The 15,400-nt window shown below is 37.5% G+C and overlaps 2 protein-coding genes and 1 long non-coding RNA gene across 3 annotated transcripts in view; 2 read left to right on the top strand and 1 right to left on the bottom strand.

Moving 5' to 3' along the window:
• Positions 1 to 1,399: 1,399 nt before the first annotated feature.
• On the top strand, positions 1,400 to 6,547 carry LOC134666931 (skin secretory protein xP2-like). Its single transcript, XM_063524238.1, has 6 exons — positions 1,400 to 1,420; positions 3,409 to 3,715; positions 3,907 to 3,963; positions 4,624 to 4,668; positions 5,859 to 5,909; positions 6,406 to 6,547. Exons 1-6 carry the CDS (start codon positions 1,400 to 1,402, stop codon positions 6,414 to 6,416), a joined length of 492 nt encoding a protein of 163 aa, XP_063380308.1. The 3' UTR covers positions 6,417 to 6,547.
• LOC134666760 (sorting nexin lst-4) overlaps positions 6,432 to 15,400 on the top strand; it is a 217,687-nt gene continuing 208,718 nt past the window's right edge. Inside the window, exon 1 of the mRNA XM_063524036.1 lies at positions 6,432 to 6,441. The gene's annotated coding sequence lies outside the window, so the exon portion shown is untranslated. The remainder of the gene's footprint in view (positions 6,442 to 15,400) is intronic.
• The window catches only part of LOC134666856 (uncharacterized), a 90,067-nt gene continuing 85,971 nt past the window's right edge, over positions 11,305 to 15,400 (bottom strand). Inside the window, exon 2 of the long non-coding RNA XR_010098554.1 lies at positions 11,305 to 11,433. This is a non-coding gene — a long non-coding RNA (uncharacterized LOC134666856). The remainder of the gene's footprint in view (positions 11,434 to 15,400) is intronic.

Raw genomic sequence — 15,400 nt, 5'->3', positions numbered from 1 at the left:
CATACATGCCAGAATACACCGGCATTTTGAAGTTTTCATTGCGATGGTAATAGAAGCGAAATTCTGTTAACCTAAAGTCAATCTGCCGCCGCGGGGTGAGGTAATGCCATTTGGGGCCGAAGGGTAAGTACCTATAGCCATCCTGTATGAAATACTATTAATTGGTCTGTGCTGTAAAACATTTGTAGATAAATGACGTCAAATTGATTTATCCATAAAATATCCTTATGTGATTATGTATACGTTCCTAAATAATCGTAGCTTGTTTAAAAATCTCCTAAATCCATACAGACAACAAACATTCAACTTTATAAAGCACAAAGCCATTGACTCAAGCATAAAGGTACTGACCCAGTTATACGGATAAGACCACCTGGCTTTTACCCCACGTGCTACAAAAATTGGCTAGCGCTAGCACCTTTACTAACACTGTTGGTATGACGCCAAGATTTATAAATGATTAGTGTTCAGAGCCAGTAGCGCATATCTAAGAAAACTCCGTGGATACATGCCAGAGCTGCCATTTTGGCTTACAGTTTTATAGCATTATTTACCTTTACAGCACGTTATTCATTTTTAGGTTCTAAAGAAAACAAACTACATTGGCCTATATGCGTCTGTACAAATACGAAAGTCATGAACAAATACGAAACTGTTAAAAAATACAGTTTTATGATATTCATTCGTGGTTTTGCTATAATTTCTATGTGTAACGGGTTTCACACTCCCATTGTGCATAGATTTTTGATGGATGGTTACATATATCATATATTTAGACCAAAATTAAACGGTTTCAAAATACCTACAGTAGAACTCGTTTAATACGATTTCCCACATAATAACTTACGTAATTTTACATTGGTATTTGCAACTTGTTATCATACATTTTATCAGAGTTAATAAGTACGCTTTCCAGTTTGAGACACGTTTTAAACATGATCCCTTCAGAATTATTTTAAACGCGTTTAACTGTAAAGAGAGGCCTAGAAAAATAGTAGCAGTTAATATGTAGGTATGTGTATAAAATTATTAAAACAACAGTTTGATGAATCATTATCACAAACACAAAAGACATTAAAAAGAAAGAAGAGAGAAAATACATTTATTTAACGCCATAACATATTTCAGGATTACAATCATGAAACGTCCAATCCAATCCGCAGATTTAATTTCCCTTTGTTGGTTTCAAAATATTTACTCTTAAGTAATTAAAGCTTGCTTCAATCAGTTAAAGTATTTCTGTTGATTCGGAGAACCTTACTAATAGTAGATGACCTTACTAGTCGTACTGTAATTTGAGATTTATTTAAAAAGTGAAACTTGTTTTATTAAACAAGTATTCCGAGGAGATTTTGCAGTGTTTTGATCAAGAATTAATTATAAGTGTAGCTAAATGTAAATGGTTAAGGCCTTGAGGCAGGTACATAACTGAAAATATGTATTTAAATATAATTGGATTGAGAGCCATCACCTCAACTAATTTTTTTGTGGGTAACAGCTCGGCAACTAAAGTCCTAAGTGGGACTTATCAGTGTCAACTAAATTAAATAGTCTGAAAACATTTTAAAAGTCTGCAACGGTTGAGCTTTCATAGAAGTTTGACGTTTAAAGTAACACTTGCACTGCGTGTGCTAACAAAATCGCTGCAGACTTTTCTTGGTCTAACTCTAGGCACATAATAAATAATAGTACTAGGTATAGAAGACTCAGTCTCTAACAAAACGCGTCTGTTAAGATCAGGACAGATATGGCCGCTAGAACAGCGACAACAGTGCCACGCGCGGCTTATGGCTAGTCACCAAAGTTGGTGGAACGGATGTACTTTTAGCTACCTGTAGCAAAGCGACGAAATCGCGGAGTGAGCCACGCCTGCTCTAGGTATTTAACTGGTATTTAATGAGTATTAAGAACATTTCGGTAAGTTTGTACATATTTAGTGAATTCTTGCTATAGCTGGCTTTCTCGATGTAACTTTATATTTCCGTTGTCTTTCAATGAAATTGAGAGACGAACCTTCCATTGCTTTGAGCTTCAGCATAGGTTTATTTTCTGTACACATAAAGATAACGTAAATTTTATTGTTTATGGAAAAGTCCCATTCGGCTAGCAGATTACGACATTTTTCCATTAAAGCTGAAATTTCATTCAAAACAAGACTTAATGCAAACCGACATTTAATTTTATTTTAAATTCGAGTAATAGCCTAAGTAGAGCTAATCCAAGCCGAACTCATTCAGAATCAATAGCTGATATCTAAATCTGGACTAAAATAAGTCTAATGACAGAATTAATGTAATTTCTATACATTGTTATGTTTTTTGTACAAACTACGAGCATTTATTGTAATAAGACTTTAGTATAAGATTAAAACTAATTGCTAATACCCTATCCGGGTTCATGTTCACATATGTGTACCTTGTTTATACCTACTGTTGTACATGATTGCAATGATCAAATGATTAATTAGTTTATCTCTAATAGGAAAAGTAAAACAACCAGGTAGCAATAATACAGACTCTAGTTTCCAGATACTACAGAAATTTATGCATAGTGGTTAAATAATACGAGTATACTCCTATGGAATGCAATATTTATATAATAAATATATCAATTGCTTTTGCAAATCTAGTGTCTCGCAACAAATTTCACAGTAAATTGCTTTGAAAAAGAGCATGCCAAACCAATTTAAATCACTCATCGAGCTTTGAGCAAAATTTCATCCAAAGCTTCCAAATTGCTTGTGATTATCATAAAGTGAGCGTCGTCACCGCCAGTGTCGCTCGTGCTTTATTAAATTTTATCTCACCAATTTTGGGTAAATCCATCGATATAAATATCATTTATGCATCATAAGGCTTCATAAAAACGAACGAGTTTATTAATTATTTTTAATTAGTATTTTGTAATCACTGAAAAATGTTTTTGGGATCTAATCGCCCGTCAATCTCACAAATATTTGGTGTTATCGCCCGACAATTTTTTTCGCTGACTGAATTATCTATATGCTTAGATGAAGCTTAGGTTGCTAAGCCGATGGGTTCACTCACAATACGTATGTGAGATTTGATTGGATTTTTTTTTATTTTTGCTCTTGAATGTATCCTCTTTTTTATAGCAAGAAAAAGTGTTAATCAAAGTTAATTCGACTTATAGTCACCAGAAGCGGTATTTAGATTTTATAATTTACTGTGGTACCTACTACTCTTGAACGATTCACAGTGTATCTCACACCCACTTCTCATAAAGCTAGCAATCTCCAATGAATGGCATTCATGGAAATTCACGATAAATTGCTTGCTTAAATATTCTTTGCGCTTTAAAGCTTGGGCTTAAATGAGTGAGTTACTTATAATTCTTGCGTTTCATTAAACCAGCCAAAGTTTTGCTCAAATTGATCGTCATACTTAGGAAGGAGAAGCCGCGGCAGCTCCGGCTGAGGGCGGTGCAGCCCCACCAGCAGAGGGTGCGCCCCCAGCTGAAGGCGCACCTCCAGCGGAAGGAGCCCCTCCAGCGGAGGGCGCCCCCGCAGCGCCGGCGGAAGGGGCCCCGGCAGCACCTCCAGCAGAAGGTGCCCCACCAGCGGAAGGTGCCCCTCCGGCAGAGGGCGCCCCTCCTGCAGAAGGCGCCCCTCCTGTAGAAGGCGCCCCTCCTGCAGAAGGCGCCCCAGCCGCACCCCCAGCAGAAGGAGCCGCTCCTGCGGAAGGAGCTCCAGCAGGTAATTCTTTAAATACATATTTAAATACCAAACAGGTTTAAAACAAGCATTCATAGAAATATTATTTTAACTACTTAGACACAAAGAATGAATTTCATACCTTAGCTACTTAAATACGAATGTGTCTTCGTTTCATACCTTTGTGTATGTGTAAAATTCATTGGGTAATTTTTACATTGTGTTTTAAACAGCGCCGCCAGCAGAAGGCGCACCACCGGCAGAGGGCGCCCCCGCCCCACCTGCAGAAGGTAAATTAGAAGGCTTATTAAGCATTTTATTATGAGTTTGAAGAATCGGTTCAAGGGTAGTCAGACAAGATTTATGTCAATGTTATGGAACTAAATTATCTATTTTCCTTGTAAATAAATCCTTGCACCGATTCGTTTAACTGTACTAACGCTGCCAACATATGCTAAGAGAAAACCAATGTAGGTTTATGACGAATTCATCTGATACAGTCATCAGGTGATAAAAGAAAGAGATGCTTATTTTATTATATCAAGCGGTATCTAAAATAACTTGTTTCACCGACGTAACGGAACAATGAAAACGGAAAAAGCAAGTAAATTCTAAGATTAAGAGCTAGTCAAAAAAGCGTCACTAGCCACTTCATATCACGTCAATTTTACAAGAAATTATGACGTTAATCTGTTAGTCGCTCAGAATGGAATCTTTTGACTTCGTGCGTGGGTATGGGTGGTATGAAGAGCGTGCAACGTCCGTATAGTATTTTCCTTATGCCATCATCATTATATCAGCCAGAGGACGTCCACTGCTGGACATAGGCCTCCCCCAAAGAGTGCCACAATGACCGGTCTTGCGCCACCCGCATCCTACGGACTCCCGCGACCTTAACCAGGTCGTCAGGTTTTCCTTATGTAAAACATAATAAAAATAATTATTTGAAGGAGCACCTGCGGATGCTCCAGCGCCAGAGGCTGCGCCTGCGGAAGGTACTTTATGTCGTGAACATGTCTGTAATTGTCGTTTGTGTAGAATAGAGTAGACTGTGTTCGTCATAATGTATTTGTCCTTCAAGAACTCAGTACCTCGGCCACGCACAGATTGAGTGTTCCCATTTATCTTATCTGCTCCCAAAAGTTAAGATCATTGGGGATACAAATGCCCACAACTCTGATACGCCCGAAAAATATGTCGGGACAAAATATGATGTGCCGCTGGAGCCTTCGTTTTCCTGGAAAGATTCCCTGTGAAGTATATTACTCAATAGGATACCATTTTCCTATTAATGTTTGCCAAGCATGATTATTATGTTATTTATGTATAATGTTTCCCATTGAATTGATAGTCAATATCAATATTAGTAATCATCTAAGTAGTGAATAGTTAACAGAAAAGTCGTAAACTCCTTAAAACACACGTTTTTCCAGTTAGGTGGAATAAAAAATAGGGTTACTAGCGTTTTACTGAATTATTTTACACTCTTTTCTCTATAAGCCAATAATGAGCCTTACGCGATTCAGTTATGGTTTGATGGAATTTAGAGTATTTTATTAATTAAATTTTTATTAGTGCATACAAACTTAATACCTATTATGTAATTAAATTACATATATACATATAATCACGCCCATTTCCCGGAGGGATAGGCAGAGACCACGGATTTCCACTTGCTACGGTCCTGACATACCTCTTTCACTACCTTCACTTTCATAACATTCCTCATACACGCTCGCCGGTTTAAGGTGCTCTTGACTTGGCCTTTCCTCAGGATTTCCCCAATCTGATCAAAGAAACTCCGCCGATTAAATTAATAAAATTAAAATTGAAATAGATGATCTGTCAGACTGAGTTCTCAAGCATTTTTATCAAAGGAGATTTCCTTAATCTATAATTTTATATTCTACCTAATGTACAAAATCTTTCCAATTTAACCGAGTGACCAAATCAATTAGTTTTTTGTTTCGGTACCTACTTACATTCTTTTAAGATCGGTACCATCTATGCAATGTAGCTCTCGCTCTCGGTCATTCTTGAACTTAATTTCTTAATATCAGTGTTATCTCTTAAGTATCTCACATTAATGTTTACATCGATTTTGATGATATGCTCCGACGTACAGGTAAATCAATTTTAATCAATATACTACAAGTATATAAAAATACATATTTATTTCTTTCAGCTGTCCCAGAGCCTGCTCCCGCGCCGGAAGCGGCGCCGGCACCTGTCGAAGGTCAGTTGAAGTGTCCTACAAATACCATAGGCATAAAAATATCATGGGCACAATAAGATTAAGTATTTTCGATCGTGTTTTGTCTTCTTTATTTTACAATCAGTGCTAAAAGAGCCATTTTTGGCAACTTCTACAGGCTGGTACTATATTGGCCTTAGTTGCATCGAAATCTAAGCTTTTAAGTACCAATGAGTTATTTAAAACTCAATGCCACTATATGGTGTAACTAACCCGACTTTTTTTCATTTACCATAACTACCATTTGGCATAAAGTCCGCCATTTATATATTGTTGTTTATATTTTGTGCAATTAAGTTTAAATAAATTAATAGATAATGCTTGAAAATACACATATTGTCCACGAACTGTAAAATCGGACTAGTTTCCATGAGATCATAGTATCGAGTTGTGTTACCTGCAACTTTATGACAAACAAAAGTATTCAGCTACGCAAAGCACGAAGTTCATGATATAAACAAACTAATTTTGTTTACAGCATCCGCCTAAAGCAACTCAGCTAGCATCCGATGACATCAAAGGCATCATACACAGCGATTTTATCAAAAAACGTATTTATTACAAGATAGGATCTTTTCTACCGTACAGTCCGTACATCATTGACATTTGTAAATACATTTTCTATAATTAAATACATAACATAATGAATTCGTTTTTTTATTTTATCTTGGAGGTCATTAAAACTGTACAAAGTAAAAGAACAGAGAGAATCAATGAAAAACTAATACTTATGCGCGGTTGTTTTATGGGATAAACGCAGCGTTAAACATGATGCGTTTGCCGCACACCCATTTTACATCAGATAACTGATAATCAGTCTAATGTACGGTACATTAACACTGTTTTACGCGGAAAACGCAGCGCTAAGCGCATTGTCATTTTTCCTACATTTCGTAGATGCATGCGTTTAAAAACAACCGCGCGCTTCATTCGCGCGCTTCATTCGAAACCAGTCGAAGGACAAAAAATAATTTTATTCATAGAATTTGAAATTGGTAAAACCTTTTGTACTGTGCATAACGTTGCTTATAAAAATAAATGTACCTACATAATTAATAGAAAAGTATCAGAATACTGGGATTAAAACCAGTGCAGGTTTTCATTCACAAAAAGGTTTTTTTCATTGTTTTAAAGCCAATCGTTTTCCTTTTGTTAACATTCGTAAATCGACATTGCATTTCTCGTTCGTTTTTTTACGAATAGCATAAAATATACGAGGAAAATGTTTTTATGACAATTTTACTAAAACTTGTACGTGCATGAGTATTTTTACTTTTAGTCTGCCATATTTATTTATTATTATTTATTTATTATTCAGAGCCCACTGTGTCCCACTGCTGGGCAAAGGCCTCCCCCCTCTTCCTCCACTCGTCTCTATTTAGTGCAATATCTGGCCAGCCTCTCAAGAAGGAGTCCAAGTTATCCTGCCATCGCCGACGAGGCCTGCCGGCTCCCCGGTTAGACTCGTGGGGCTCCCACTCTGTGGTTAACTTGGCCCACAAGTCGTCCGGCATTCGGCAGACATGACCAGCCCAGTCCCATTTTAACTTATGCCATATTTATACGGAAATCATTTCAGTGCCAATGTGCACACGATGTCTGTATACGTATTATTCTGTGTATAAGTTGAAAGCCTAAAGGTGCCCACAGATTACCAGTTCGCCGGACGATATCAGCCTGTCAGCTGTTCGGAGCTGTCAAATTTTGCGTTTAACTGACAGGCAGAAATCGTCCGGCTAACTGGTAATCAGTGAGCTCTATATGTTATAGCAAAACAAATAGTCGTCAAAAAAAATAACTTAGTTGTACAAAACAAATAATACTTACTTCTAACTAGGCTGTACCTACTGCAAACCGAAGCATGCACCATAACAGTAATTTATATAGATTCACAATGTTACCAATATATGTAGGTACTAGTAATGTCGGGTATTTCTGAATGCTTCCGGCAATGTTGCCCAGAGGGTCTACCGCAAACATCGAAAATATACATGTAATTTTCTGTCTCTCTATCGCTCTTGCATTCGAATGATATCTATATGTATAGGTAGGTAGAGGCAAATATAGTAACTGTAATCAAAGCTATAACAAACGAACGAAGTTTTCGCAGTATGCCCTCAGAACATTGACGAGTTTATCTTTACACTGCTATGTCTGCTATATTTCTGGGAAGGGTTAGTTTTTTGCGGCACATTAAATAGCTTAAATCTAAGATAGGTACTTTATACATATGGAAATATATTACTTTCAATCTAATAATAGTCACAAAAAAATGGGTTTGGAATAAACTCCTTCTTCACGTTCTTCAGAAAGTGTATTTGTAACTACTTCCAAGTTATTTCGCTTGTACTGAACTGTGACGCCGTGGGCAAAGTTATGTTGAAACGGCAATGTTTTAGTGTTTTATGGTAGGTACTTAATGAGCCACAGTAAATAATGAGATCTATCAATTCCGATCAACTATCGAAAAAAGCTTACGAGGCTTGTTATTAGGAGGTGAGGTCGAATGGTTTATAAATTAGACGAAACTCCAAGTTGGGCCCTTATGAGTGACCCTAATATCTCAGACCTTATTACAAGGATGGAATCCCAAACAGTTCCGAACTCTTAGGAACAATTTAGAACCTTTCTGGGACATTGCGAGTCGAAGGGCAATTTGAAGTTTGCGGTTTAAATTGTATGGCCATTATTATTACTTAATGAATGGTTAATGGAAATAGGATAGAAGGTAACTTTGAAGGCGGGAAATATTTGGAAATTTTGAGTGAAGTCTTGTACGATTTTAGGACCAATACCGAATACCGAACGTTTTGGAGGATAACTTTAGGTACCTATTTATCAAAAATAATGTTTCAAGGCCCCGTAGGTCCGTGTTATACTCTCAAGTCTCACTGGACGTAAGCGTGAGCGAGATGGATCTGCGTGCTCGCGGGACCGCGGATATCATGTTTTTATAATTTTATCTCTTGTAAGTTTTCATTAAAAACAAGTAATCGGTAATACCTTCAAAAAACCTGAGCCGCTTAAGACGTTCTTGACACGCAAGCCGCTCAGAGATAAAGAATGCACGGCCGGTGGTGTACTTCAGTAGGAGTTATCTAGTATTATCCGCCGAGATATTTCTTGTATTTAAATAATCTCATTTTTTTATTCTACATATATAATTTATGTCTGTCCTATGTATCACAACATTTTTTTTATGTAAAAATGAATCCACGAATGTAGTGTCGATACAAACCCGATAAGGTTTCACGGCACTTTTCTGTTTGAATCAATGTAAGATTTTAATATACCTAGTATAAATAAATAAATATAAAACTGAAACAAGTATGTTCAAGATTTTTAAACAACTTTAATAATAAACAAAAGTATGAAAATTAGGAATTCATTACAACCACCAAACTTTGTTTACAAAGGATAAGAACCACGGTTAAAATCTCCAGAGTATAATGATCCCCACAATAATCTTTTATTACCTTATCTTACTGCCCGATTCGAATTTTAGGATACGTCAATTAATAGATCTAGAAACGATATGGATTAGAAGTGCCAGTGTCAAAAGTGACGTTTTTGTTTGAAGAAACGTCTTATTTGACACTTACATATGTAATCCATATTATTTCTAAGATCTATTCATTGACGCATCTTAAAGTTCGAATCGGGCCATCCCATGGCGATACGGGTTATAAACGAGTCACATTCAATTTAATGAAAGATTTGAACAACTTTGGTAGCTTATTTAATTGCTTCATTCCGCCTTGCATTAAAAGGGTCCGCTATTCTCTTTTTTTTTGACTTGGTTCGACACGCGTGTCTCGATTGCCAAAATAAAAAAAGAAGATATGAATATTCATTTAATCGAATATTTTTGAAGTAGAGCAGAGCTAGACCAAGTAAAGTCTGCAGCGATTTTGATAGCATACGCAGTGCAAGTGTTATTTAATACGTCATAATTTCATAGAATTTGGAAGTTTAAAATAACACTTGCACTACGTGTGCTATCAAAATCGTTGCAGACTTTTCTTGGTCTGACTCTATTCCACAATGACCCGTTGGACTTTCGAGGTCAGAAACTTGAATTCATAAAAGTATTTTTTCGTAAAATAAAGTTAATATTTCCTACCCCTACTTATTTTACCCTACTGAACCTACTTCACCTTTATGACGCTTAGGGATTGTTCAGCTCTACTAGCTGGGGCCCATTTCTCGAACGATATTAGTCTAATATTATTAGGGTGTCGTTAGGGCAACCCATACGATTTGGCAGTTCGGGGACTAGTAATATTAATCTAATACCGGGGCCCATTTCTCGAACGATATTAGTCTTATATTGTTAGTGTGTTGTCATGGCAACCCATACGATTTGACAGTTCGTGGACTAATAATATTAGTCTAATAATGTTCGAGAAATGGGCCCTTGGACAAGTCACCCGGACTCTCATAAAGCCCCTTGTGTACACAAGTCATCTTTGCGCTTAACCGAGTTTATGCCGCCGCGTCATTCGGTGTACATACAAAATGTAAATAACACACTCAAGTAAATTACCCGAATTAAAAAGGGTTGGAGTGCTTTCGGCAAGAATGAGCTAAATTAAATTAGATAGGTACCTTCTTGAATACCTCCCTACGTATATGTCTATGCTCGTATGGTTATATATTTTCGTAACTCAACTGATAATTACATACATATACAGGATAATTCATGAGACGAGACGTGAGCATGATCAAGCCTACGCATACAGCAAGTTAAATATAAGCAACTGTTTCGTACCTACCAGTATTTGTGAGATTAACTTTAATGCATTTTATACTGTCAGGCGTGGCTCACTTCGCTATTTCGTCGCTTTGCTACAGATAGCTAAAAGTACATCCGTTCCACACCAATTTTGAGGAAAGCCATAAGCCGCGCGTGGCGCTGTCGCCACCTAGCGGCCATATCTGTGCTGATGGTAACAGACGCGTTTTGTTAGAGAGTGAGTCTTCTATACCTAGTACTATTATTTATTCTGTGATACTGTTTAAAAAAAAGTTTTCATTTATTTACGACATTTATGGTCACCCACTTTATTTTACCGATTACAAGTGCCAAATTGAATATCATTAGAGTCTGGTTACTTTTGAAAAATCGTATCTCGCTCAAGTGTGACATTTTATTTTCTTCACATTAAAAGTGCTGTCATAACGGCTAAAAAGGTTTTATCTTTGTTACTTAAGAGCCCTTCAACGTGCACACTAGCGCCACAGCTAAATAATCGTGATTATTTAAATTTAACGAAAGATATTGAAAAAAGGGGGCCGCTACGTACTGTATTGTGTATTTAAGTACCTTTTGAATACATCAGACTAGTTTTTATGTTGCTGGATTACAGGTAAATAAATTTGTCCTTACCAAAAAGTTTAACAACAGAAAATTAACGTGATGGTTTTACTTAAATATTGCGGTGAACGATCCATTAACATTTACTGATTGTGTAGGCCTAGTCCTGCTCACGTCTCATGAATCACCCTGTAAAGGTACATATTTTTGGAAAAAGTTTTGATTTCGTTTTTATTCCACCCAGAATGAGGAGCTCTTTAAAACAGGCAAACGAAAAAAGAATCGGCCCAAGTTCGCCATTGGTTTCTCACCACCGAGATGTTCAGTATACAGGGTGATCAATCCAAATGGGTCAGTATGGAGAAGTCAGAAACTATGAGAGATAGCGAAATCTGTTCTTAGGAACCATGGCTTCGATTTTAGATTTAATAATAATGGCATTCAATTTTTTTTTTAATCTATCATACATAACCGGGATTCGAACATGGTCAATATTCTTGTTGTTTGTTTGTATGGCAACTTTTAAACGATGCGTGATAGCTGGGGGGTGCTCGACCAAATATCATAGAGGGCCCTGAGACAAAACAAACTACATTAAAAAAAATCAAAATGGCCGACTTTTTTTTAATTTTTTCATGTTGGTCCGAGCGCGCTGAGATTTGGCATGCGGCGAGCCTAGGGGCCCAAGATTACCATGTCAAAAATTTTTTTTGAAAAATTCCAAAATGGCGGCGGACACGGGCAAAATCAAATTTCCAAGTAGGTTAAGCGAGCCCGAAGGGCGAGCTTCAGGCCGGGAGACCGAAGGCTGACCCCGGCGGAAGGCCGAAAGCCCGGAGCCTCCACCCCGACTCCCAAAACGCGAGGCCGTAGGCCGAGCTGCGTGAATGCGGTGCTTCCAAGCGTTCTACCAAGTCTTGACTTGCTTGCTTGTCTTGGCTTGACACTTGTGTCTTGACGAGCGAAGCCGGCGGGCCGAATGCCCGACGGCTAAGCGTCGAGGCTTGCGAAGGCCGAAGGTCGAGCTCCACGTAGGGCCGAAGGCCCGAAGCGTCACACGAGAGGGGGAAGTTGGAGCTTAAACACGACCCAACACTTTTCCTTTTGCGACTCGCGTTTTGGGAGTCGGGGTGGAGGCTCCGGGCCTTCGGCCCTCCGCCGGGGTCGGCCTTCGGCCTCCCGGCCTGAAGCTCGCCCTTCGGGCTCGTTTAACCTACTTGGAAATTTGACTTTGCCCGTGTTCGCCGCCATTTGGGATTTTTCCCAATTTTTTTTATTGACATGGTAATTTTGGGCCTCCAGGCTCGCCACATGCCAAATCTCAGCGCGCTCGGACCAACTTGAAAAAATTAAAAAAGTCGGCCATTTTGATTTTTATTAATGTAGTTTGTTTTGTCTCGGGGCCCTCTATGATATTTGGTCGAGCACCCCCCACCTATCACGCATCGTTTAAAAGTTGCCATACAAACAAACAACAAGAATATTGACCAGGTTCGAATCCCGGTTATGTGTGATAGATTAAAAAAAAAATTGAATGCCATTATTATTAAATCTAAAATCGAAGCCATGGTTCCTAAGAACAGATTTCGCTATCTCTTATAGTTTCTGACTTCTCCATACTGACCCATTTGGATTGATCACCCTGTATATATCTAAAAAACCGCACTAATCCCTTTTGAGCTTTAGAACTCTATAGAGTTAGACCAAGCTAAGTAGGCAGCGATTTTGTTAGCACAGACTGTAAACGTGTTATTTTAAACATCATAATTTCACAGAAGTTCAAAATAACACTCACACAGCCTATCTATGCTATCAAAATCGCTGCCAACTTAGCTTGGTCTAACTCTAACCCCTAAACATACCGCTCATGTTAGCGCCACTTGCACGATTCCACTAACCTGGGGTTAACCGGTTAAACTATTGACCCAGTGTCAAATTGTACTGGTAACCATGGTAACTCCAGGTTTAAGCGGTTAACCCCGGGTTAGTGGAATGGTGCAAGTGGGCCTTAGAAATTAAAATATCATTAATTATATTTACCTCGGGTCTTATCTAATTTTATTAAGATCCATAATTGCGTGTCTAACTATCAAATAATTATGCAAAAGAATCAAGTCGTAGGTAGATAAGGTAAACGTACTGGTACTCGACGCGGTCCCAGTACATGTCATCTTGAAACTTAAGTTATTGTCAATAGAGGTGACAGCGAGGTGTGACATTTATTGTGCATTAGCATGTCGAGCACCAGTACGTTTACCTTACTTGTACTTAAGTCGTCTAATGCTCATGCTATATTAAACACTCCCTTTGCTAAGGTTTGAAGGCCAATTTTACATTATTTTCAATTTTTTCTTTGTAAATTGCGAGGGCAAATCCACGCGAATTACTTTTACTTTATACGAAATTAACGCACGCCACAGTCATGAGCCAAAGCTCTTTAAGATTACGAAATACGAATACGTGGTTAAGAAAGTCACTGTAGGGAGTGTAGGGCCCTTTTTCTGCATATTATGTCGGATTGAACATACACGATGAATACATAACAAGCGTTTCGTCGTTAGGCGACATGTCACGTGTCTGTGTTAATTACACACGAGCCAAAAATTAGGAGTCTGCTTTCAGCGTTTCAATTAATAAAGGTAGGAATCAGGAGGTCAATTCGAACATACATTTTAATATCGAAATGATGTTATTTAGCTATTATTCGAGCGTGTATTGACGTGAGTGGCACTCTCGATTAAATGATAATAAAAATTGTACATCATTTTCTGCCGTGGAAAGACACTTATGTTTTGTAGCATGGTTTGAAATATGTTTAATTATAAATAGCTTCCTGATTCAAGATTTAATACAATGCTTTCCTGATAATGACAAATTATACTTGACTGCAATTCTTAAAAATAAAAATGTACGACAGCGGACTGAAATTTGGATTACAGATTGGAAATTTTACATAAGGCACCATAAAAAACGACTCAGTTATCGAAATAAAATAATATATGTATGTTACCATTCTAACAATGAAGAAAACTGTTCCCAAAAGTCAAAAATAATGTAGTTACTCAAGTGGTTTAAATTTAGTAAAATCAATTTAACATGGGTTAAAAAAATGCCTTTTTTCGATAAGGTATTTTTTTGTTAAGCCTCGCCATTTCTTCAGTTTCTGAAAACTTTTTATGCATGTAAATATGTTTAAGCACGAATAAAAAGCGGACGAACAAATAACTTTCGTAAATATTTTGTCACATAGCGCCAGCTAGTGGTTTAGGTGGAACTTCGTTGGTTTTGATTATTTCTGTTAGTGTTAATTTCTTTTTAGAAATATTGAACAGGATTTAATTTAATTATAGTTTAGGTACAAATATAAATATTTGATATTGTGTCGTTAGTTAATTAAACCTACATGTTTAAAGGGTAGCACGATATGACTGGCAACGTGCTGTTCGTATTGTAAAGAGCACTAAATTTGAAATGGAAGGAAAATAGAATAAGAAGAAAAGACGGCATTGATTAGTGTCAGAACATAATATTGTTTGTTACAAAAATTAGAATATATTAATATAAAACTCAGCGTGGAAATCCATTGTCGCTGTATATAGTTCCAGAAATAAATATTGATATATATTATTGGATACTGGGGTTTAATAGATCGAGGCAAATGTTGCTGAGGAGAGAGGTGTGTGCCCATGAGCGTGGTAAGCTGATGTAAGAGACGGGTCTTCTCAAGATCGGGACGCCTTTCATGGCCATTGTCACAAGTTCCGACCCAAATCCTATTCTTGACCGCTGCAGACTTTTCTGTAAGTGTTACGATTCGGTTCAGTGTTTAGATGTCTGTCAGCAGTTGTGCACAAGCTAAATCTCATGATATTTGTTATATTTTAGATCATCTGTCTCGTTCGTCTGGCGGAATGCAGACGAGTTAACTTGGAGGAATTAACATCGTCTGTGGCAACAGGTATGTGTTGGCCCTTAGGTAGCCCTTAGGTAGCCCTTAGTACGCTCATAGTTTACTTGAAGTCCAATTTTATTATTGTCATAGATCGGTAACCTTTTGCTTTTGTCTCATTTATAATGAATAACTTTAATATCATAACTAAGGTTTACTGTGATCTAATGGACAGTGTTACTTGCCAATTTTAATGCTCAGGTGTAA

The sequence above is a fragment of the Cydia fagiglandana genome, chromosome 8, assembly GCF_963556715.1.
Source record: "Cydia fagiglandana chromosome 8, ilCydFagi1.1, whole genome shotgun sequence".
Classification (NCBI taxonomy): Eukaryota; Metazoa; Arthropoda; class Insecta; order Lepidoptera; family Tortricidae; genus Cydia; species Cydia fagiglandana.
Note: the sequence above shows the minus strand (reverse complement) of the source record. Positions and strands in the feature narration are given on the sequence as shown.

Excerpts from the sequence above, each read along its gene's own strand:
- LOC134666931 (XM_063524238.1), top strand. The coding sequence starts at position 1,400 with ATGGTTAAGGCCTTGAGGCAG. Across the intron at positions 1,421-3,408 it reads TGGTTAAGGCCTTGAGGCAG|GAAGGAGAAGCCGCGGCAGC; the intron begins GTACATAACTGA and ends CGTCATACTTAG. Across the intron at positions 3,716-3,906 it reads TGCGGAAGGAGCTCCAGCAG|CGCCGCCAGCAGAAGGCGCA; the intron begins GTAATTCTTTAA and ends TGTTTTAAACAG.